A 25203-nucleotide genomic window follows, 5' to 3' on the forward strand; every position below is an offset into this window, starting at 1 on the left:
CCCTAAAGTGATTCACATTTATATATATGTTATTGTTGATAAAAAAATAATGTTTTTCCACAATATATTACAAAGTCTCCACATTTTTACTTTTATTTTTCTTCTTTTTTTAATGAAACCCTGCAACTTCATTTGTTATTACCGTAATTTTATATTAGCTTCATCAAATTGCGTGTAAAGATTGTTTCTTTGAAATATCTCTTTGTTGCTAACTTAAATATCTTTTTCTTGGAAAATGTTTTCGACAGTTAATCAATATTAAGTCTCATTATAAATTAAATTTGTGTATATTATTGTAATTTAATCTCATTATATTACAAAAGTTGTCCCAAATTCTTCCAAAATTATGAATCTTAAAAAAGTCGAATGAACTAAATCATTGCGTTTTTTTATAATCCTAGAATAAAAAATATTTATTATGCAGAATATTAATATTGCGTTGGTTATTTTGCGCAGGGGAGAGGAAAAAATACAAGTGAGAGATGTGATAAGGTGTAATAGGTAAAATTACAATTTTAATAGGAGACATATAATAGATATTAAAGAAAAACATAAACAAAGATTTACTCTTTAACTTTTTTCCTTAAGCTTTTCCATCTCACTTTCTTCTTTTTGTTTGTTCTTTCTTTTCTGAGGTATACTTTTTACTATATATTATTGTTAAATTCTTTTGTTGTTTTATTGGTTCTTATTGAATTTTGTTGTCATATGTTGTTTTGTAGAAAATGGGTACGGTAAAAGGATAACTTTAAAACACATTTCAAATGAAGGATCTCGTAAAACAATTTTCATACCAAGAAAGAGAAGACTAATAAAAAAATCTCTGAATTTTGTTGGAGATCCCACATCGACTAGAGATTAGAGCCTTTCATTGTATATAAGTGGGTGCAAACCTCAACCCTATGAGCCGGTTTTATGGGGTTGAATTAGACTTAAAGTCCACTTCGTAATATGGTATCAGAGCCATTTCATCAAGCCTATCCTAGCGAGTGTTTGTGTTGGGCCTATCGTGCCACCCGCTATCGGCGTGAGATATTTTTCAAGAAGTGTAAAATGTAAGTTTATAAAATTATCCTTTCCTTAAAAATAAATAAATAATAAAATATGAGATATTTTTGTGTAAATTTTAGTTAATTCAAATTAGATAAATACAAATAAAAATATGTAATAAAATAAAATCAAAATTAAAATTAACTTTTATTATTGTTAATATTATTATTTAATAAATTTAATTTAATTATTATTGAATATATATATATATATTTTAATTTTAATATTGTTTATAATTTATTATTATTATTATTTTAAAAATTTATTTTAATTACAGTTATTATTTATAATTTTATTAATTTTATATATATATATATATTATTCCTATTTTAAATTTTAAATATATTACTATTATTTTATAGTTTTTAAATATTACTAATTTATTTTCTTTTACTATTACTATATAAATACATTTATATTATTATTATTATTATTATTATTATATAAATATGTTTTTTTGTTACTATTATATTATATTATTATAATTAATTTTTTTATTTTATTTATATTATAAATATATAACATTTTTTTATTCTAATATATATAAAGTGTTGTGCACATATAATTAAAGTCAACGACAAAGTAGTAATAGAAAAACTATCTTTCTTCTTTTTACCATTCACCGTGGAGGGCCAAAATCTCAACATTCCTCTCCTTTCTTTCCTTGCATTTATGCAAGAATCAGTAAAAACAAACATCCAAGATCCGCACCTTCCATTCTACACGAACAAGAAATATATAGAAACAAACACAACATTAAATGTGTGTTTGGATTGGGGAAGGGATGTGTGGGGATTTGAGGGAGTGGATGTGAGAGAGAAGTGTGAAGAAAGTGAGAGAGAAGTGTGACGAAAGTGAGAGTGTTTAGATTGTGATATCTTAGAGTGGATGTGTAAGAAAAATTTAGGAGAGTTTGTGAGTGATCAGATGGTTGTGAGAGAATTTTAATTTTTTTAAAGGTCTTAAGTGTTATTTTACAAATTTATCCCTACTTATTAATTTTTTTTAGTAATGAAATGAGTTATTTTTGTTTAAAAATAAAAAAATTTCACATATTTCGTAGATTTAAAAATTACAATTAAAAAATAAATATATATTAAATATAAATAGATATATTTAAAATTATAATTAGAAAAAAATATGTATTAAAAAAATTAAATAAAAACAAAGCTTCAAGTAATTTCTTAAAATATTAAACATGCACTATAAAATTAAAAAATAAACAAGAAAATAAGTCAGATCTTATATAAATAAAAATTATTATTTTTTATTAAAAATCCTATAGTAATAAAAAAAAAAATACTGTAACAACAAAAATATAACATAATTAAGAATAGAAAAGAATTTCATAAAAAACTATTATCAAATAAATTATAACTCATAAACATAATAATTATATATACAAAAATATATTAATACAAACACAAGAACAAATTAAGTAAAAGCACAACAACTTCAAATAATTTCTTAAAATATTCATATATTATAAAATTAGAAAATAAATCTCATCTTATATAAATAAAAAATACTACTTTTTAATATTAAAAAACCTTACAGTAATGAAAAATAAAAAATACCAACAATAAAATAAATGAGGGTAGATTCGAAACAAGACATGCTGATGAGACTTTTCCTTTACATCTCTTCATTTTAAGAGAAGATGATATTTTCTATTCACAAGTATATCCTCTTATTATCTTCCCTACAAAACCTTAAATCCAAATAGTTATTATATTTTTAAACATTTAATTCTTTATTAAAAATATATATTTTTTATTTAAAATTAATATTTTTACATAATGAAAATATAAATTTTAATGTTATATTTTTTTTTTTACATTTTACATAGATATATTTTACATAGCATAATGTTATGAAATAGATATAGTTTATTTCTCACATTTTACATAAATTATTAATCTTATAATTAAAAATATTATAAATAATGTTGTAGTAATTAAGAAAACCAAAAAAAATGTTAAGAGAAGGAATTAAAAGTTTTAATAATATGTGTACGTAATTCTTATTTTTAGAACATTTAATTCTTTATAAAAAATACATTTTTTTATTTAAAATTAATATTTTTATATAATGGAAATAAAAAACTTTAATGTTACATTTTATTTTTCAGATTTTACATAAACATAGCATAATGTTATGAAACATAGTTTATTTCTCACATTTTACATAAATTATTAAATAACTTTTCATTCTCCAATCCAAACAAATCATTAAAAAACCAAGCATTAAGGTGCAATAAACTTCCTTGAAAAAACAAATCTTCCTCAAGAAAACAAATCTTTTTCTTTTGAGATATTTAATGCATAAAAAAAATATGATATCTTTCTTTAAATTAATTTTAATTAGATTAAATATATTGTTAACATAATCTAAATTGGATTATAATCATTAAAATAAACAGACTAGATTTGTGATTGATAGAAAATCAAATAAATTTGTTATTACAGTCATTTTATATTAACTTCGTCAAATTACGTATAAAGATTGTTTCTTTATCAAAATAAATGAAATATTTGTTTTGGTCTTTTTCAACAGTAAATCAATATTAAGTCTTATTAACAACAAATCTGACATATTTTGATTTTAAAACAATAAAGAACGAAACATATTCTCCTTCAAGGTACACGATAAAGAAAAAGAACATCAAGTTCTTCTAACCATATTAATTCACATTTTCACAAGATCAAACCTACATTACCATCAATTTTAATAATAAAAAATAGTATAATCTTTAAAACATGAGTTAGAAAAAATAATATTGCAAAAAAGACACTACTCTGAATCAATATATGGAACCAAAATTCTGCATTTTTTACTACAAGATAAAACCTACATTATCTAAACAAATCAGCTTAAAAAAAAAACTAATTTTACATATATAAAAAACTAATTTACTGTTAAAGAAACACAACATAGAGTTTCCAGCGAAAATGCCTTCCCACAAGACGTTCAGGATCAAGAAGAAGCTTGCCAAGAACAACACCATCAGGTATAATGCCAAGCGCAGGCACTGGCACCGCACCAAGCTCGGATTTTAAGGTGGATTCACGACTATTGTGTTCTAGGTTTTTTAGTGTAATCCTTGATATTGAAACATTGTAGTTTCTGAGTGTTTTTGTCATCGTTTATTTCTCATTTTACAATTAAATGATTTTTTGTATTAATGTAAAACTATGATGGAGGGTTTTAAACTTTAAAAAAAAAAATCACAACATATTGTTACAGAACCAAGTTTACTCAAAATTAAACATTCAGAAAAACATGTTACAGTAATCTATTACATCTAGTGATGGTGGCAAGGCATACAAATCTGCTCCTCCTTGATATTCAACACAAATACTTGGTAAGACACATTCATCAACTTCATTGCTACAACCCACAAGATCATCACATGCTTGATAAGGCCAATCACAACTATTAAGTCCCATAATCAATTCCTCAAACTCCAAGTCACTAAGTTCATTGGTTGAATTTAGTGGCACATCAACTGGACTACTAAAATAATCAAGAAGGGCTTCGCTTTGAGAGATGCTTTGCAAGTAATTGCCTTGATTTGGATGTGAGGTGGTAGCAGTAGCATTTTCCTTAGCCATGTTTGACCCAAAACCTTGAGGTTGATCCTTCAACAATTTAATTCCCCGATCACAAGCTTCAATTTTGGCATCCACATGAACACAAAAGGCCCTCAATTGATCCTCTTCCATGATTATCATACTTTGATCCCAAGTTGGATACTTGATGCTGCTAATCTGTTTATCCACTCTGGAAATCTCAGCCTCAATCATGTTTTTCCTATTCTCAAGAAACTCTTCAATACCATAAGTCCTGCGAGGTCTCTCATTCTTTATTTGACTTTCATAATACTTTTGAATCATGGAATGTACCTCTACAGGGTTTTGGGGTGAAGTCACTGGCCCAACATCCCCATTATCATCATCAAACACAATCAAACAGTGTTCACCACCACACTTTTTGGAAAATTCAGAGATCTTCTTCATTAGTCCTCTCTTTCTTCGCAAGAAAGTTGTCTTGCGAAATTTTTCATTTGAGATGTGTTTTAAGGTTATTCTTGCACGACCCATTTTCTAAGAAAACAAAATATGACAAAAAAATTCAAGAAGAAACAATAAACAAAGAAATTCAACTTAATGATGTATAGTAAAAAGTATACCTGACAAAAAGGAAGAACAAACCCGTGACAAAAGGGAGAAGAACAAACAAAAAGGAGGAAGTCAAATGGAAAAGCCAAAGAAAAAAAGTTGAAGAGAAGAAGAGAGTTAATTTTGACACTTATTTTCTTTTGTTGTCTTTTAAAGGGCAATGAAACTTTCTCAAGAAATAATTATTTTGAGATATTTAATGCATAAAAACAAATATAGTATCTTTCTTTAAATTAATTTTAATTAGATCAAATATATCATTAATAATTGTTAATTTAATCTAATTTGATTATAATCAATAAATATATACAGTAGAAATTTGTCTTAAAATAAATAACCATATCTTAAAATAAATAGAAATAATCAGTGCAGTAGAAAGAGAAAAGTTTAATCGTGTAAAAGTACTTGTCTTATTACATCAATGATGTCTTTATAAGCATTTTAACCTAAATTTGATTTCAATCAAATCAATCTTTAAAAATTAGTTGTTATTCATTAAAATTCAAGTTGATTAAGTTATTTACATTGATTGACGGATTATAATGATATATTTGCATTGGAATTGATTTGATCTAATTAAAATTAATTTATAAAAAGTTATCATAATTTTTTTTTTGCATTAAATATTTGAAAAAGATTTGTTTTCTTGGCAAAGTTTAATTGCATTTTAACCTAAATCTTTAAAAATTAGTTGTTATTCATTAAAATTCAAGTTATTTACATTGATTGACGGATTATAATGATATATTTGCATTAGAATTGATTTGATCTAATTAAAATTAATTTATAGAAAGTTATCATTAATTTTTTTTATGCATTAAATATTTGAAAATGATTTGTTTTCTTGAGAAAGTTCCATTGCACATTAAAAAGACCACAAAAGAAAACAAGAATAAAAAAATTATTTTAATTATTATTGAATATATAATTTATATTTATATATTTATATTTTTTATAATTTATTATTATTATTGTTCATTATTTTAAATTTTTATTTTAATTACAGTTTTTATTTATAATTTTATTACTTTTTTTATATATGATTCCTATTTTAAATTTTAAATATATTACTATTATTTCAGAGTTTTTACATTTATATTACTAATTTATTTTCTTTTACTACCACTATATTACTAATTTATATTATTATTATTATATAAATATGTCTATTTTATTACTATTATATTATAATATTATAATTATTTATTTTATTTTTATTTATATTATAAATATATAATATTTTTTTATTATAATATATATAAAGTGTTGTACACATATAATTAAAGTTAAGGACAAAGTAGTAATAGACAAACTATTACCTATCTTTCTCCTTTTTTCCACTCACCATGGAGGTGTCAAAATCTAAACATTCCTCTCCTTTCTTTCCTTGCATTTATGCAAGAATTAGTAAAAACAAACATCTAAGATCCGCGTCTTCCATTCTACATGGACAGTAAATATACAGAAACAAACACAACATTAATGGTGTGTTTGAATTGGGAAGTGGATGTATGGAGATTTGAGGGAGTGAATGTGTGGGGATGTGAGAGAGAAGTGTGAAGAAAGTGAGAGGGAAGTGTGAAGAAAGTAAGAGTGTTTGGATTGAGATATCTTAGAGTGAATGTCCGAGGAAAGTTTAGGGGAGTTTGTGAGTGATGTGTTATTTTAAAGGTGTCAAAATGTTATTTTACAAATTTATCTTTGCCTATTAATTTTTTTTTATTAATGAAATGTGTTATTGTTGTTTAAAAATAAACAACTTTCACATATTTCGTAGATTTAAAAATTACAATTAGAAAATAAATATGTATTAAATATACATAGATATAATTTTAAAATTATAATTAGAAAAAAAAGTATTCAAAAAAATTAAATAAAAACAGAACTTCAAATAATTTCTTAAAATATTAAACATGCACTATAAAATTGGAAAATAAATAACAAAATAAATCAGATAGTATAAAAATATTTTTTTTTATTAAAAACCTATAGTAAAAAAAATTAAAAAAATACTACAACAACAAAAATAAAACATAATTAATAATAGAAAATAATTTCATAAAAAAATATTATCAAATAAATTATAATTATAAACAAAAATATAATAATATAAACATATACTATAAAATTAGAAAATAAAAACAGAATTTCAAATAATATCTTAAAATATTAAACATATACTATAAAATTAGAAAATAAATCACATCTTATATAAATAAAAAATACTGTTTTTTAATATTAAAAAACCTTACTGTAATGAAAAATAAAAAATACCAACAGTAGAATAAATGAGGGTAAATTTGAAACAACACATGCTGATGTGACTTTTTCTTTACATCTTTTCATTTTAAGAGGAGATAATATTTACAGTTCACATGTATGTTCTCTTATTCTCTTCCCTATAAACCTTAAATCTAAATAAATAACTGATATTCTCTCACTTCTTTACCTGTGAGCAATACATCTACATAAACAAACATGTCCTAAGAGTATCGCAGTTGTTAGAACCTTTAAATGTGTTCATGTCCACTACTGCAAATATGTATTATATTTTCATTATTTTTCGCTAATAAATAGTAAGCTACTTAATAATAATGATCATACCGTACTTAAAAATACATAAATAATATAATTGACATATAAAAGAATTTTTTATTTATTTCAAAACAGTTAAATTATCAAAAATGTCATTTGAAAGAAAAAAAATAATTAATATTTAAAAAAAATAGACCTAAAACTTATTTAACCTTAATTTAACATATACTTTACTTTTGTATTCATACTCATACTATTTTTAAATAACAAAAAAAGTAAAAGAAGTATAATTTTGAAATTCACATTATAAGTATTCACAGAATTTAAAGTCCATTAATATAAGTCACAAAAATAAAAAGTTTAGGAGTAAATATTTCGGATAATTTTTTTTAAAAAATTTATAAGTAATTCTATATAGTAAATAAACAATATATACGAACAATTTAATTTAGTAAATAATAATTTACGATAAATATTAATAATTAATTCGTTTATATTAAACAATATCTTGATTTTAAAACACTAAAGAACAAAATCTATTCTCCTTCAAGGTAAAGACACACAGGGTAAAGAAAAAGAACATCAAATTCTTCTAACCATATTAATTCACATTTTCATAAAATTCTGCCCACAAGATCAAACTTACATTAACATCAATTTTAATAATAAAAAAAATAGTATAATCTTTAAATCATGAGTTAGAAAAAATAATATTGCAAAAATAACACTGTTCTGAATCAATACATGGAACCAAAATTTTGCACTTTTACTGAAAGATGAAACATACATTTTCTAAACAAATCAGCTTCAAGAAACACAACAACACATAGTGTAACAACAAAACAAAACCAAGTTTACTCAAAATTAAATATTAAAAAAAAACATGTTATAGTAATTTGTTTGAAATACATCCAATGATGGTGACAAGACATGCAAATCTTCTCCTCCTTGATATTCAACACAAATACTTGGTAAGACAAATTCATCAACTTTACTGCTACAACCCACAAGATCATCACATGCTTGATAAGGCCAATCACAACTACTAAGTCCCATAATCAATTCCTTAAACTCCAAGTTATTAAGTTCATTGGTTGAATTTAGTGGCACATCAATTAGACAACTAAAATCATCAAGAAGGACTTCGCTTTGAGAGATGTTTTGCAAGTAATTGACTTGGTTTGAATGTGAGGTGGTAGCAGTAGTATTTTCCATAACCATGTTCGGCACAAAACCTTGAGCATTATCCTTCAACAATTTAATTCCTTGATCACAAGCTTCAATTTTGGCATCCACATGAGCACAAAAGACCGTCAATTGATCCTCTTCCATCATTATCATACTTGGATCCCAAGTTGGATACTTGATGCTGCTAATATGTTTATCCACTCTGGAAATCTCAGCCTCAATCATGTTTTTCCTATTCTCGAGAAACTCTTCAATACCATAAGTCTTGTGAGGTCTCTCATTCTTTATTTGACTTTCATAATACTTTGAATCATGGAATGTACCTCTACAGGGTTTTGGGGTGAAGTCATTGGCCCAACATCCCCATTATCATCATCAAACACAATCAAACAGTGTTCACCACCACACTTCTTGAAAAATTCAGAGATCTTCTTCATTAGTCCTCTCTTTCTTCGCAAGAAAGTTGTCTTGCGAAATTCTTCATTTGAGATGTGTTTTAAGGTTATTCTTGCACGACCCATTTTCTAAGAAAACAAAATATGACAAAAAAATTCAAGAAGAAACAATAAACAAAGAAATTCAACTTAATGATGTATAGTAGAATTTTATTAGTTAAATGAAATTAATATTAGATTCAATATAATTTTTAAATGAATTAATATTTTGCATAATATAGATTTTTTATTCTAGGATTATAAAAAAAATACAATTATTATTTTTTACATCGAATTTTTTAGGATGCATAATTTTGAAAGAATTTGATACAATTTTTGTGATATAATAAGATTAAATTATACAAATTTATTTTACCGTCGAAAACATTTTAGAAGAAAAATATTTTTTTTAGTAACAAAAAGATATTTCATTTATCTTGATAAAGAAATAATCTTTATACGAATATAAAATCATGGTAATAACAATGTTTTTCTACATTATATTACAAAGTCTCAGCATTTCTACTTTTATTTTTCTTCTCTTTTTAAACGAAACCATGCAACTTCATTTGTTATTACCGTAATTTTATATTAACTTTGTCAAATTGCGTATAAAGATTGTTTCTTTATCAAAATAAATGAAATATCTCTTTGTTGCTAACTTAAATATATTGTTTTTGGAAAAAAAATTCGACAGTTAATCAATATTAAGTCTCATTATAAATTAAATTTGTGTATATTATTGTAATTTAATCTCATTATATTACAAAAGTTGTCCCAAATTCTTTCAAAATTATGAATCTTAAAAAAAGTCGAATGAACTAAATCATTGCGTTTTTTTATAATCCTAGAATAAAAAAGATTTATTATGCAGAATATTAATTTATTTAAAAATTAATATTGAATCTAATATTAATTTCAACTTAATAATAAACGTTGGCTATTTTGGGCAGGAGAGAGGAAACAATACAAGTGAGAGATGTGATAAGATGTAATAGGTAAAATTAGAGACATATTAATAGATATTAAAGAAAAACATAAATAAATATTTACTCTTTTAACTTTTTTCCTTAAGCTTTTTCATCTCACTTTCTTCTTTTTGTTTGTTCTTTCTTTTGTGAGATATACTTTTTATTATATATTATTGTTGAATTCTTTTGTTGTTTTATTGGTTCTTATTGAATTTTGTTGTCATATGTTGTTTTGTAGAAAATGGGTCATGTAAAAATAATTTTAAAACACATCTCAAATGAAAGATCTAGTAAAACAATTTTCATACCAAGAAAAAGAAGACTAATAAAAAAATCTCTGAATTTTTCAAGAAGTGTAAAATGTAAGTTTACAAAATTATTCTTTTCTTAAAAATAAATAAATAATAAAATATGAGATATATTTGTGTAAATTTTAGTTAATTAAAATTAGATAAATACAAATAAAAATATGTAATAAAATAAAATCAAAATTAAAATTTACTTTTATTATTGTTAATATTATTATTTAATACATTTACTTTAATTATTATTGAATATATAATTTTTATTTTATTTTATTTTTATTATTATTTTAAAAATTTATTTTAATTACAGTTATTATTTATAATTTTATAAATTTTTTATATATATTAATACTATTTTAAATTTTAAATATATTACTATTATTTCATAGCTTTTACATATTACTAATATATTTTCTTTTACTATTACTATATAAATACATTTATATTATTATTATATAAATATGTATTTTTTATTACTATTATATTATACTATTATAATTAGTTTATTTTATTTTATTTATATTATAAATATATAATAATTTTTTATTATAATATATATAAAGTGTTGTGTATATAATTAAAGTCAAGGACAAAGTAGTAATAGAAAAACTATCATCTATTTTTCTTTGTTTTACCGCGCACTATGGAGGGGCCAAAATCTCAACATTTCTCTCATTTCTTTCCTCGTATCTATGCAAGATTCAGTAAAAACAAACATCCAAGATCTCCACCTTCCATTCTACACGAACAAGAAATATATAGTGTACCGGTAGGCACCGGACGAACGCACGTAGCCGACCGACCGACCGAACGCATAATAAATGTAAGTGCACCCGTAACAAGCTAAAGCATTTAAGATACACCTCCGAAAAATAAGGAATACGCGTTGAAAGAAGATATGTTCCCCGGGTATTCCGGAGCACGATTGACAAGACCTATCCATAACCACCCCGAGCCCAAGGGATAGAAAGCCCATTAGGCAATCCTATAAATACTATGCTCAAGCCAGAGAAAGGTACGTTTTCATTCACTTACTAAACCACTCTTAGAATCTCATACTTACTTGAGCGTCGGAGTGCCTTCGCAGGTACCCTCCCCCGCCTGACCGAAGGAGACACCAAGAAGGAGCGACCGACCGAAAGAGAAGAAGACCGACACGTCAGCAACTATACTACATCAACCGACCGTGCCTGGGCCCCATCTCTCTACTCAGGTACAATTGGCGCCCACCGTGGGGCCGAGGCAAATCTTCAATTTTTGAAGCTATAATGGTTGCGACAAGAAACAACAAAGACGCTATGGCAGAACAGATGACTATGATTTAAACCCTCCAAACTCAGATGGAGGAACTGCGACAAAAGGGGATGGAAAACCATCGTCAACACGAAGAAGATAGACGCCGCCAAGAAGAAGAAATCGCCTTATTAAGAGAGTAGAATGCACGACTCCAACGACAGGTCGATAATCCCGAACGAGAAGGCCAATCCCATATGGCCGACCGAACCGCCTCTCGCATACCTACACTGGCCGACACCAATCCTGCTTCCAGAGCTGAAACAGTCGAAAGAAAGTAAAGTAAAAGGGGTCATCCTTTTACAGACGAAATTATCACCACACCACTTCCTGACAAATGGAGAGGTCTCGCTATTAAACTCTATGACGGCTCGACCGACCCGGACGAGCATTTAAATGTCTACAAGACGCAAATGACTTTGTATACCACAGATAATAATGTGTGGTGTAAAGTATTCCCCACGTCCCTTCAGGGAGAACCTCTTACCTGGTTTACAGAGCTGCCTCCGAACTCCATTGACGAATTTGACATCTTAGCCGTAAAATTCTCCACTCAATATGCCACCAGCCGACCGCATCACATGTCCTCCATGTCTCTCCTAGCGGTACAACAAGAAAAAGGTGAATCTCTCAGAACCTTTCTAGATAAGTTCAACAAAGCATGTATGCACATCCGAGGACTCAAGCAGGAAGTTGCATTGCACCATTTGGTCTCGGCCATCCGGCCGAGCCGTTTTACTGAGAGTCTCATCAAGAAGTCGCCTCAAGATATGGAAGACCTTCGAACTCGAGCAACCAAATTCATGCAAATCGAAGAACACATCGATTACCACCAACGGTTCAAAACCGTCGGATCCGGAGTCCTCAAAGACCAAACCCCGAACAAAGAAAGAGAAGTCGAGACCGAACGAACCGTCCGAACCACTCCAAGGTTCGACCGGAACAGAGGAGGTCGAATCCCCAGGTTTAACAGTACACCCCCTTAACTGTGCCGAGGGGACGAGCCCTAGATGAAGCACTACAAACAGACTTAATCCCGATATTGAAGCAATATCAAACGCCACCGAATGCAGACACCGCTAAGCATTGTCAATACCATCGAAACTTCGGCCACACGACCGAAGGATGTCAGGCGTTGAAGGACAAAATCGAAGAGCTCATTCAGGCTGGTCATTTGAGGCAGTTCGTCAAGAGGACAAGGAATTCAAGATCCCCACCACGGAGTACCGACCGTCCATCTCGTGGTGTCGACCGGTCATACCGTAACGATTACAAACACCGAACTGATCATAGCCAGACTTTGCGGAAACGCAATGAAAGCCCCGTTCGGCGTACAGGCGCCCGCAGCACAAGTCCCGACCGAAACGCCCGCCCTCGTCAACGAGTCCGTGAAGTCATCAACATGATTGCTGGACCCGTTAACTTGGGCGAACTGAACCACGAAGCAAATTATATAGTCGGGGGCTTTGCCGGTGGCGGGTGCTCAAATTCCGCCCGAAAGAAACATCTCCGGAACATCCAGTCCGCCCATGCTACCACAAGGAGGCGTCCACACATACCTCCGATCACTTTCACTGACGATGACTTCACAGTTATAGATCCAGCCCAGGACGACCCTATGGTAATCACTGTAGAAATTGACAAGTTCGCAATTGCCAAGACTTTGGTAGATCAGGGTAGCTCGGTCGATATATTATACTGGGAAATTTTCAAGAAAATGCGCATCCCAGAAGCAGACATTCAACCCTATAACGAACAAATTGTAGGGTTCTCAGGTGAACGGGTCGACACTAAGGGGTATATCGACCTGTATACAACCTTTGGTGAGGAAGACGGTCTCCATAAAAACAATAAACGTACGATATCTGCTGGTTAACGCCCAGACTTCCTACAACATCCTGCTCGGCCGACCGTCCATCAACAGATTAAAAGCCATTGTCTCCACCCCACACTTAGCCATGAAATTCCCTTCGGCAAATGACGACATAACAACAATCCATGTTGATCAAAAAATCGCTAGGGAATGTTATGTTGCGAGTTTGAAAAGTGAGCCAACTCGGCGACTCTACACGACAAATCCGGACGACCGACTCCCACAAAAACGAGGACGATCCCCCACTCGGCGTTCCGGACGGCACTTGTCCCGTCGTCAGATGATAGCCCTTGTTGATCTCGACCCTCATATGGACGATCCCCGTATGGAAGCAGGAGAAGACTTGCATCCGTTCCCGCTTTGCGATGATCGCCACACTATGCATATCGGCACTTCGCTGAAACCGGACGACCGAATGGCCATCGGTACGACACTTGTTAAAAATGTCTATCTGTTCGCCTGGACGGCCGCTGATATGCCTGGCGTAGACCCACAGGTTATCACTCACCGATTATCACTGTATAAAGAGGCTAGGCCAATAGCTCAAAAGAAAAGACATCTAGGCGAGGAACGACGCCAAGCCGCACGTGACGAAGCCGATAAATTGTTACAAGCTGGATTCATTCGGAAAGCCCATTACACCACATGGCTAGCCAACGTGGTTATGGTAAAGAAAGCGAACGGAAAATGGCGAATGTGCGTTGACTACACGGATCTCAATAAGGCATGCCCAAAAGACTCTTTCCCTCTGCCTACCATTGATCGTCTCGTTGATGAAGCGGCCGGACATCACATCCTCAGCTTCCTTGATGCCTACTCAGGTTATAATCAAATCCAAATGCACCCGGCCGACCGAAAGAAGACAGCCTTCATGACTGATTCCGATAATTTCTACTATGAAGTTATGCCCTTCGGACTCAAAAATGTCGGGGCTACTTATCAAAGACTAATGGACCATGTATTCCACGACATGATCGGCAGGAATGTTGAAGTCTATGTCGATGACATCGTCGTCAAGTCCGACTCATGCAAACAACATATTGCTGACCTAAAAGAAGTTTTTCAGGCCCTCCGCCAACACCAGATGCGACTCAATCCTGACAAGTGTGCGTTCGGCGTCGAGGGGGGGGGGGAAGTTCTTAGGTTTTATGCTAACTCATAGAGGCATAGAAGCTAACCCCGAGAAATGTAAAGCTATCTCCGAAATGAGAAGTCCCAACTCCATTCAGGAAATTCAGAGACTTATCGGCCGACTCATCGCTCTATCCAGATTTGTTCCTAAACTTGCCGAACGAACGAGGCCCATCGTCCGACTATTGAAAAAAGCATCCCGCTTTGAGTGGTCGACCGAATGCGAGGAAATTTTCCTCCAATTGAAAACTTTTCTATCTTCCCCGCCGGTCATCCAGAAACCGGACGCCAGAGAGCCCATTATAGTCTACCTCGCCGTTTCACACGAAGCCGTCAGTTCAGTCTTAGTGCAAGAAATTAATTTTGAAGAACAACCAGTTTATTTTGTCAGCCGCGCCCTCCATGGCGCCGAAATCCGATACCAAACGATCAAAAAGGTAGCTATGGCTCTCATCATTACCGCCCGACGAATGCGTATGTCTTTTCAAAATCATCGTATTATTGTTCGGACAAATTACCCCATTGTAAAGATTCTCACTAAGCCAGATTTAGCCGGACGAATGATCGGATGGACGATAGAACTATCCGAATTCCATATTCAGTACCAAGCACGAGGAGCCATCAAGTCGCAAGCTCTTGCTGATTTCGTAGCCGAACTCACTCCTTCCTCAGCCGAGACTGAACACTCATCGTGGATCCTATACGTGGACGACTCCTCCAATGAAAGGTCGTGTGGCGCTGGAGTCGTTTTGGAAGGCCCCGGCGAGATTTTCATCGAGCAAGCCCTCAAATTCGACTTCAAAGCTTCAAACAATCAGGCCGAATATGAAGCCATTTTAGCCGGTCTACGCCTCGCTCAAGAATTGGAAATCACAAAGTTAATCTGTAAAAGTGATTCCAGGCTTGTCATCGGCCAGATTAATGACGAATATGAAGTCCGAGAAAGCTTCCTACAACGATACTATCACTTAGTCAAACAGTCGATGAGCACCTTTTCTGAAATTTCTATGCAACACGTTCGACGCGATCACAATACTCGCGCGGACGCCTTGTCCCGGTTAGCAACCACGAAGTGTAAAGGAATGCATAGGTCAGTCATCCATGTTACGCTTGCACACCCAAGCATCGACCTACATGAATGTCTAACGACCGACGCGGAATCTACTTGGATTACCCTAATCAAGCAATATTTACTTGACGGCACATGTAGTCCTCTCGGCGAAAAAATCATGAAGCTGCAGGCCGCCCGTTTTGTCTTAATTGGCGACGACCTTTATCGCCGAGGTTATACCCGGCCACTCCTTAAATGCTTGACACCTGATCAAGCCTCCTATGTCGTCCGGGAATTACATGAAGGTATTTGTGGTATTCACTCAGGCGCACGAACAATGGCCGCCAAAGTAGTCTGAGCCGGATACTATTGGCCGACCGTCCAAGGCGACTGTACCGATTTCGTCCAGAAATGCCTCAAATGTCAAGAGTTTGGTACTTTGTCCCATCAAAAACCCGAAGAACTTCATTTTATGCTATCACCCTGGCCGTTTGTCCAATGAGGTATGGACATCATTGGCCCTTTCGCCCCCGGTAAAGGCCAATGTAAATTCTTACTGGTCGGCATTGATTACTTTTCCAAGTGGATCGAAGCCGAACCTCTGACTGCGATCACCGCTCGCAATGTGCAAAATTTCGTGTGGAAAAATATTGTTTGCCGCTTCGGCCTTCCACAGATCATCATCACCGATAACGGTCGACAGTTCACCGACCGGACGTTAGCTGAATTTTACGAGAAACTCCACATCAAACACATCGCCAGTTCAGTCGAACATCCGCAAACAAACGAACAAGCAGAGGCGACAAACAAGGTCATCTTGAACGAACTGAAGAAACGTCTCGGCCCAGCAAAGGGCAACTGGACTGAAGAACTCTTAGAGGTCTTATGGGCATATCGCTGTACTCCTTAGACGACTACACAAGAAACGCCGTACAGACTAACGTATGGCACTGAAGCTATGATCCCCGTCGAGATTGGAGAACCCTCTCTCCGCCGACAAACCCTTGATCTTGATCTAAACAAGGAAAGCCTCTCGGTCGGCCTCGATCTTATCAACGAACTTCGGGACAAGTGTGGGATTAGAGAAGAAGCATGCAAAATTCGGGCGGCCAGACGATACAACTCCTAGGTCAAACCGAGACTGTTCCACAAAGGCGACTTAGTATGGCGAATGCGGAGTAGCGCCCGGAAGGAAGGAGGCAAGTTCTCTAGCAATTGGGAAGGACCATTCCGCATAGCAGATACGGCAGTTGGTGGAGCCTATTACTTAGAACATTTATCTGGAAAGGACATACCGAGAACGTGGAATGCCACACATCTCAAATTTTATTACAGTTGAACTTAATAAAAGTGTACTCTTTCCTTGCTCGGTCGGTTTTTCCCTAAGGAGGGTTTACGACCGAGAAGGTTTTAACGAGGCACTACAAAATTAAAATCTCCTATTCCTTTTATTACTCTCAATTTATGCCTCGTTCGGCATCAGAATTAACTTATTACGTTAACGTATTCAAAATTATTTATGCCTCGTTCAGCATCCGAATTAACTTATTACTTTAAAAGTAATCAGGACTATTTATGCCTCGTTCGGCATCCGAATTAACTTATTACTTTAAAAGTAATCAAAATTATTTATGCCTCGTTCGGCATTAGGATTATCTTATTGCTTTAAATGAGGAAATTATTTATGCCTCGTTCGGCATCAGAATTAACTTATTACGTTAACGTATTCAGAATTATTTATGCCTCGTTCGGCATTACCTATGTCTCGTTTGGCACCCGAATTCAAAATCATTACTTATATATATAAACCACACCATGTTTAGCAACTAATTCAGCCTACGCATCATACATACTAGCTGAAATTATAAATATACAAAATGCAAAGTGTATATTGCCCACATGCCGGGTCCAGCAAATTCTCTATGGAACATTGTTCATTAATTCTTCAAATGAGGCGTCCGGTTGTGGGCCAGGAGTCTCCGCCTCAGCCTCCTCATTTGAGTTGTCGTCAGGGTTAGCCGGTACTAGATTTGCATCCACCACTATTTTTCCAATATAGTACCGGTCGTCCTCCATTGGTGCCCCATGCAAACAGGCCGCTTGTTGGATACCCAGCCGGAAATACTCTTCGCTAATGCGAAGCATAAAGTCATGGCACTTGGTCACTTCCGCTTTCAGCGCCTCCTCCCGGTCGACTCCCTCTTTTAGTTGCGCCTCAAGATTTTTCGTCAATCCCTCTTGCGCTCTCACGGCCGCCCGGTTCTCCTCCACTTGGGCTTTCAATTTCTCGGCCATCTCGGTCGCCGCCTTCGCGGCTTTGGTGGCCTCAGTCACGTCCTTTTTCAACCGAGGAACGGTGACAGTCGTCACTCTCTCGAGTTCTTCAACCACCGTTCGGCTCGCTATGAGCGCTCGGCTTTGTAACTCCAAGGTCTCCACCATCAGCCTAGTTGTGGGAATGGTTGAAAAAACCTCATTATCCTCCGCCGTCAGCTCCACTTGCAAATGAGCCGCCACCTCCATGCCGACCGTTAGCAAGGTCGGCTCCGAGGTCATCCGGGAAGGACCCGCTCTCCCTTCTTGATTCCCTTTGGCAGGCCGCCCCCTTTTCTTGGCAGCCCCCGTAGCTGAAGCACCCCCGGCAGGAACAGTGGTGGTCGGCTGAACCGTCAACACCCCACTCGCCTCGACCGAACCAACCTGCCGATTCCTTTGTCGGCGTAAGTCATTCATGTACGCACTAAGGGATGCATCCGTCCGAGTCATTATCTCTGCAAAACATACAGGAATTATACACTATTAATGAAACTACCCGATCAAACCAAATTACAAAGTAACATACCAACAAAATCTGCCCAAGGGTCGGACGACGTATATAAGGAAATTATCTCCCTCGTGGACAACTTGTGAGGGAGCTGATCGAACACTGCCATCTCAGCCTTGCCCATTACTGACACGGCCGTTCGGGAATTCGTATTGAGAGCCGTTGGATTCTGCGTCCAATGAAAAGGAAATTTGGTGCCACCCTCGGCCAGATAGAAATGTTCTCGACCGTCCGGCTCTACAAACACTTTGAAATACCTTTCCTTGAAATTTTTGTATGACGTGGTGAAGGCCGCAAAACGAACACACCCCGGACGACTCACCAACGAAACCCAACTTACTGGGTTGGTCGGATACGTATTATAATAAAATAAGAAAACCTCCGCTCTGGGCGTCAGGTCAAAGAGCTGACACACCATCCGGTAGGCCTGTAAACACACCCATGAGTTCGGGTGAAGCTGAGTCGGCGCTAGGTTGAGAAACCTTAGCACTTCAGTCGTAAACTCATCGAACGACAGGGTGACTCTTAAATCGACAAACAAAGTATTATACATAAAGAAAAAATCTACCAGAGCATTTTCCCTCCCATGACACACACGGTCGGTATACCCACATATCTCGGCAACTATCATGTCCGACTGCAGACCTGAACGCACAAGGGAAGCCTTTGCTATCACCTTATCCAGGTCATCAGGTTTCCTAAGCATCGTAGCAGCATTCCTAACGGCAATCTCAACCCAATCATAGGTCGGTCCCAACGACCCACTGGTACTCTCACTACTACCGGACGACGACTCCCCACTTTCGCTCGACTCTCTACTCCCTATTCTATTTGAAGAAAGTTGGGACGACATAACTAACCTTTCACAAATCACAGCTCGGTCGGCAATGACGGATCGTACAGCCACACAACTCGCAATTTGGACTCGGCGCTCGGAGCGACTCGGATGCCGAACTCTAGAAAACGTAGTCCCTCTGCAAATGCAAGCGCTATTTATAGCATTTCCCCCTCACCCTCATCCGTTAGATCTCCATTCATCCTACGGCCTCCATCAGCCGGTAGTTGAACCGCCACTCAATCCACACCGCTAGATCCATCTTCGCCGCCTTCGACAAAAAGAAAAATGTCCCATCATGCCGTTATCATTAATTTCTGACACCTTGGAAAACCCAAACAATCATTACGACTCTTCGGCTTTTATTCACCTCGAGCCTGGGGGGCAAGTGTACCGGTAGGCACCGGACAAACGCACGTAGCCGACCGACCGACCGACCGACCGAACGCATAATAAATGTAAGTGCACCCGTAAGAAGCTAAAGCAGTTAAGATACACCTCCGAAAAATAAGGAATACGCGTTGAAAGAAGATATGTTCCCCGGGTATTCCGGAGCACGATTTACAAGACCTATCCATAACCACCCCGAGCCCAAGGGATAGAAAGCCCATTAGGCAATCCTATAAATACTATGCTCAAGCCAGAAAAAGGTACGTTTTCATTCACTTACTAAACCACTCTTAGAATCTCATACTTACTTGAGCGTCAGAGTGCCTTCGCAGGTACCCTCCCCCGCCCGACCGAAGGAGACACCAAGAAGGAGTGACCGACCGAAAGAGAAGAAGACCAACACGTCAACAACAATACTACATCAACCGACCGTGCCCTGGCCCCATCTCTCTACTCAGGTACATATAGAAACAAACACAACATTAAAGGTGTGTTTGGATTGGGGAGTAGTTGTGAGGAAATTTTAATTTTTTTAAAGGTGTTAAATATTTCTTTATAAATTTATCCCTACCTATTAATTCTTTTAATAATGAAATGAGTTATTTTTGTTTTAAAATAAAAAATTTTCACATATTTCGTAGATTTAAAAATTACAATTAGAAAATAAATATGTATTAAATATAAATAGATATAATTTAAAATTATAATTAGAAAAAAATATGTATTAAAAAATTAAATAAAAGCAGAATTTTAAATAATTTTTTAAAATATTAAACCTGCACTATAAAATTGGAAAATAAATAAGAAAATAAATCAGATGTTATATAAATAAAAATTATTTTTTAATTAAAAATCCTATAGTAATAAAAAATAAAAAATACTACAACAACAAAAATATAATGTAATTATAAAAAAAAGAATTTTATAAAAACCTATTATCAAATAAATTATAACTCATAAACATAATAATTGTATATAAAAAAGATATTAATAAAAACACAACTTCAAATAGTTTTTAAAAATATTTATATACTATAAAATTAGAAAATAAATCACATCTTATATAAATAAAAAATATTACTTTTTAATATTAAAACACTTTACAGTATTGAAAAATAAAAAATACCAACAGTCAAATAAATGAGGGTAAGTTCAAAACAACACACACTAATGTGACTTATGCTCTACATCTCTTCATTTTAAGGAAAGATGATATTTACTGTTCACAAGTATATTCTCTTATTCTGTTATCTACAAAACGTTAAATCTAACTAGTTATTATTTTATGAATATTTAATTCTTTATTAAAATATTTTTATTTATTTAAAATTAATATTTTTACAGAATCAAAATAGATTTTTTTAATGTTATATATATATATATATTTTTTTTTTTTTACATTTTACATAAACATATTTTACTCTATAGCATAATGTTATGAAATAGATATAGTTTATTTCTCACATTTTACATAAATTATTAATCTTATAATTAAAAATAATACAAATAATGTTGTAGTAATTAATAAAACCAAAAATGTTAAGAGAAGGAATTAGAAGTTTTAATAAATGTGTACATAATTCTTATATTTAGAACATTTAATTCTTTATAAAAAAATACATTTTTTTTATTTAAAATTAATATTTTTACATAATGGAAATAAAATTTTTTAATATTATATTTTATTTTTCAGATTTTAGATTGACATAGCATAATGTTATGAAATATATATAGTTTATTTCTCACATTTTACATAAATTATTAAATAAATTTTCATTTTCTAATTCAAATAAAGTTTCAACAGTAAATCAATATTAAGTCATATTAAAAAATAAATTTGTATATATTATTTTAATTTAATCTCATTATATTACAAAAGTTGTCCCAAATTTTTCTAAAATTATCAATCTTAAAAAAATGGATAAAAATTTAAAATAAACTAAATAATTGCAATTTTTTATAATCGTAGAAAATACCTTTATTATACAGAATATTAATTTATTTAAAAATTAATATTGAATCGAACATTAATTTCAATTAAGTAAAGAAATTTGAGTATTTTACACTGGGAGAGTAAAAAATAAAAGTGACTCCTCGTGTGAAACTGCTGAATCATCTGCATCCTCTGCTACAATGAAAACTGCATCATCTTGTATTCTCTGCATTCACGACACAAATTTTAGGTTTCATCATTTTTCTCATATCTCTTTTGATTCTCTACTGTTTAACTTCAATACATTTTTTTTACTAATAAATTTGTGATTCATTACTTCTAATTTCGTATTGGCTCAAATAGGTCAAGGAATTGCAAATTAGGAAGGTGTTCTTTGCATTTCTCGTTCCTAGTTTCTGGTTCCTGGTGAAGGTGAGTTATTAAATGTCAAAAGAAGTAATAATCTGTTTTCTAATATAATTATTCTGTTCATGTTCCTCAGTCTGTTTTCTCTGTTTAATTTGCCTGAGACATTAAACAAGATAAATTGATGTCGTCGGGGTTGCATACTCACCTGGGGAAACTGCACTTATACATGTGACACTTATTTTTTGGCTAGATTCGTAGTTACCGATTCCTGAGCCTAGTTGTTAGTTCATGTTGGGATGATTTATTTTGCATTTCAGCTTACTGATTTGATTTGTAATTTGAGCTGAGTGATTTGTTAAAAATTGAAAAAAACTAACTAGATAATTTAGATAACTATTGATATTGCCTAATGAGATATATATCAACCAACTACTTGTACTTATTGATCTGATTCAGTGCCATTTTAGTAAACCAACACCCGTTTCATATAAAAGATTTTTCCTTGGTTTTTTAGACAATTTTGTTTCGTATAGCACTTTAGGAAATTACTATTTAACCTATGTTGCAGAATTTTTTTTGTTGGCTCTTTGTGAAAGTGAACGGTAAGAGGAGATTTTGAAGCTGTTGGAAATCATAGACATAAAAAACCTTTCATCTGTTGAATTTGTAGCAATTGTATATCAGGCATTAGGAGGATTAATACTGGAACCTGTGGCATAGAAGTTCCTTTCTTATTTCAAAAGTAGTGGTAGTTTCATATTTATCTTTTTTTCAGTGTGCAGATGTACATGAGACATGGCACTAAGTTGCATATGAAAAAGAAGAATAAGAATTTGTATATGATATATGGAGTTTTCTATATACGAATTCTGCTTCACATAATGTATTAATTGCCCCAAAATTTGGTCTGCATGGATCTTTCCTTTTCTAGGCTGATTGTAAATTAATTTAATTAAAGATTATTCTTACATTATACCCATTTGTATTTGAAGTATTATTGTAGTCATATAGTGAGATTAGGCATTGCTTCCTTTATATCTCTGTCTCCTGTATATATACATACTGAGGTTTTCTTACATCATTTTGCTTCCAACTGTGTTATATGTGGCATTCTCCTTATTCATAGGCTTTATTGTTCCAAAAGTACATGTAATAAGAAACTGTTTTGTTGAAAGTAAATAGGTGTGTGGTAGGTAAGTAAATATTGTTCTTTGCATACCACGTTTTCGACTATCATCCTTCATGCAAAAAAAAAAAAAGTTAGGCATATTTTATTTTAGTCGTATTTTTTTTTTGTGATTTTCTTTATGTTCACGGTTCATGGTTTAGGGGATATAGTTTATTGTTCTTAAATAAATTTAGCAATGACAAATTATAATACTTTCTTTTATAGTTGAATGATGCATTGTGTTATATGATAGATTATAGATATTCGTCAAAGTCGAAGTTGGATGTATAATAGATTAATGTCTTATAGAAGGGGATATACTGATGCATTTTTAAAAGGAGTAGATGAGTTTGTGTCCTATGCATGTCAAGAAATGAATTTGTCAAATGGAAAAATAAGATGTCCTTGTCCTAAGTTCAAAAATCTAAAGTTCTTTCATTTTGAAGAAGTTAAAGTTTATCTTTATAAGAAAGGATTCATTCCTAAATATTAGTTTGGACATGTCATGGAGAAACCTATGTATAGATACTAGTTCTTAGATTTTTAGTACACAAGGAGGGACACATCAATAGATTTGATTTGAGAGCATGCTTTATTATTTTGCTGGTCTAGAGTATGAAATTGATCATGATCAAGAAATGAATGACTCTCTAAGTATGGATGAGACTCCAAACATAGAAGCACAAAAGTTTTATTAACTATTAGATGCGGCCCGAAAACCATTTTGGCCTGGATGTAATAATCACATTGAATTATCTTTTGCTGTTAGATTTAAAATCAAAGGAAAATATGTCTCAAGGATAAAAAATTAGTACTTATGAAAGAGACGCATCCTACTGGTAAACTTAGAAAAGATTTGGAAGTACTTAAGAAAGAAAGAAATGAACTTTGAATGAAAATTGTAAATATTGAGAAGCTTTCTAAAGAAAACAATCCAATGATTCAATGATGATGGATGTATATGATAGGTCGTCAATCCATGTCACCAAGCTTTGATGAAACTGAAGATGAAGATGAAGCACAATAACCCAGTCAACCACTTGGTTCTTATCAAGGTAATTTTACTACACTATTCTATATCTCTCTCTATGCTCTTGTAATTTTTAAATTTCATTTACTGAGTCTTTCACCAAATATCCACTGCTTATGAAAGGATAATGTAATAAAAGTTGTTCTCTTTTCAAGTGCCAAGTAGCACACATCACTGTTCATTGTAGCATAGTGAGATTGTGAAATTTTATAGCTTTTGAGGGTAGACTACACACCTGTATGACAGTCTTATTTGCTTTTTCTTTGTCGAATGTTCTATTTCCAGATGTTTAACTGTGTGAGGATCCTTTTCTCCCTTTCTTTAGAGCCAAGACTCAGAATTTTCAGTTTATATCAGAGTCACATTTAATCAATGAAATGAGTTATTGCTTGTGAAATTAGATTTGTACTGCTGAATCTGATATTTGTAACTACTTTTATAGTCTGCAAATTTGAACTATTTTTATTGGGAAATATGACAGTTTAATCTTTAGATCCTAAGGTACAAAAAAAATATAATTTTAAATATTTTTGAAATTCACATTAAAATAATTCACACAATTTAAAGTCCATTAATATAAGTCACAAAAGTAAAAAGTTTAGGAGTAAATATTTCGGATATTTTAAAAAAATAATCTTTATA

At 32.6% G+C, this 25203-nt stretch overlaps 2 protein-coding genes across 8 annotated transcripts in view; one reads left to right on the forward strand and one right to left on the reverse strand.

Annotated features, from left to right (window-relative positions):
- LOC137837173 (uncharacterized) overlaps positions 1-25203 on the forward strand; it is an 80594-nt gene that overhangs the window by 26116 nt on the left and 29275 nt on the right. For 6 of the 7 annotated variants that reach the window (XR_016520456.1, XR_016520457.1, XR_016520455.1 and 3 more), the window contains exons 5-6: positions 22358-22426; positions 24500-24586. Coding sequence is in view for 2 of the 7 variants with exons in the window: in XM_090301395.1 (XP_090157521.1) it covers positions 22358-22426; positions 24500-24586 (156 nt within the window). In the remaining 5 variants the exon portion in view is untranslated. Of the gene's footprint in view, positions 1-22128; positions 22245-22357; positions 22427-24499; positions 24587-25203 lie in introns of those variants that run through there. The other variant, XR_011085377.2, reaches the window with a different exon arrangement.
- Positions 4323-5153, reverse strand: LOC137836551 (agamous-like MADS-box protein AGL27). The gene has a single exon (XM_068645220.2). The coding sequence runs from the start codon at positions 5151-5153 to the stop codon at positions 4323-4325; it is 831 nt and encodes a 276-aa protein (XP_068501321.2).

Source organism: Phaseolus vulgaris, chromosome 4, assembly GCF_051622355.1.
Source record: "Phaseolus vulgaris cultivar YP4 chromosome 4, ASM5162235v1, whole genome shotgun sequence".
Taxonomy (NCBI): domain Eukaryota; kingdom Viridiplantae; phylum Streptophyta; class Magnoliopsida; order Fabales; family Fabaceae; genus Phaseolus; species Phaseolus vulgaris.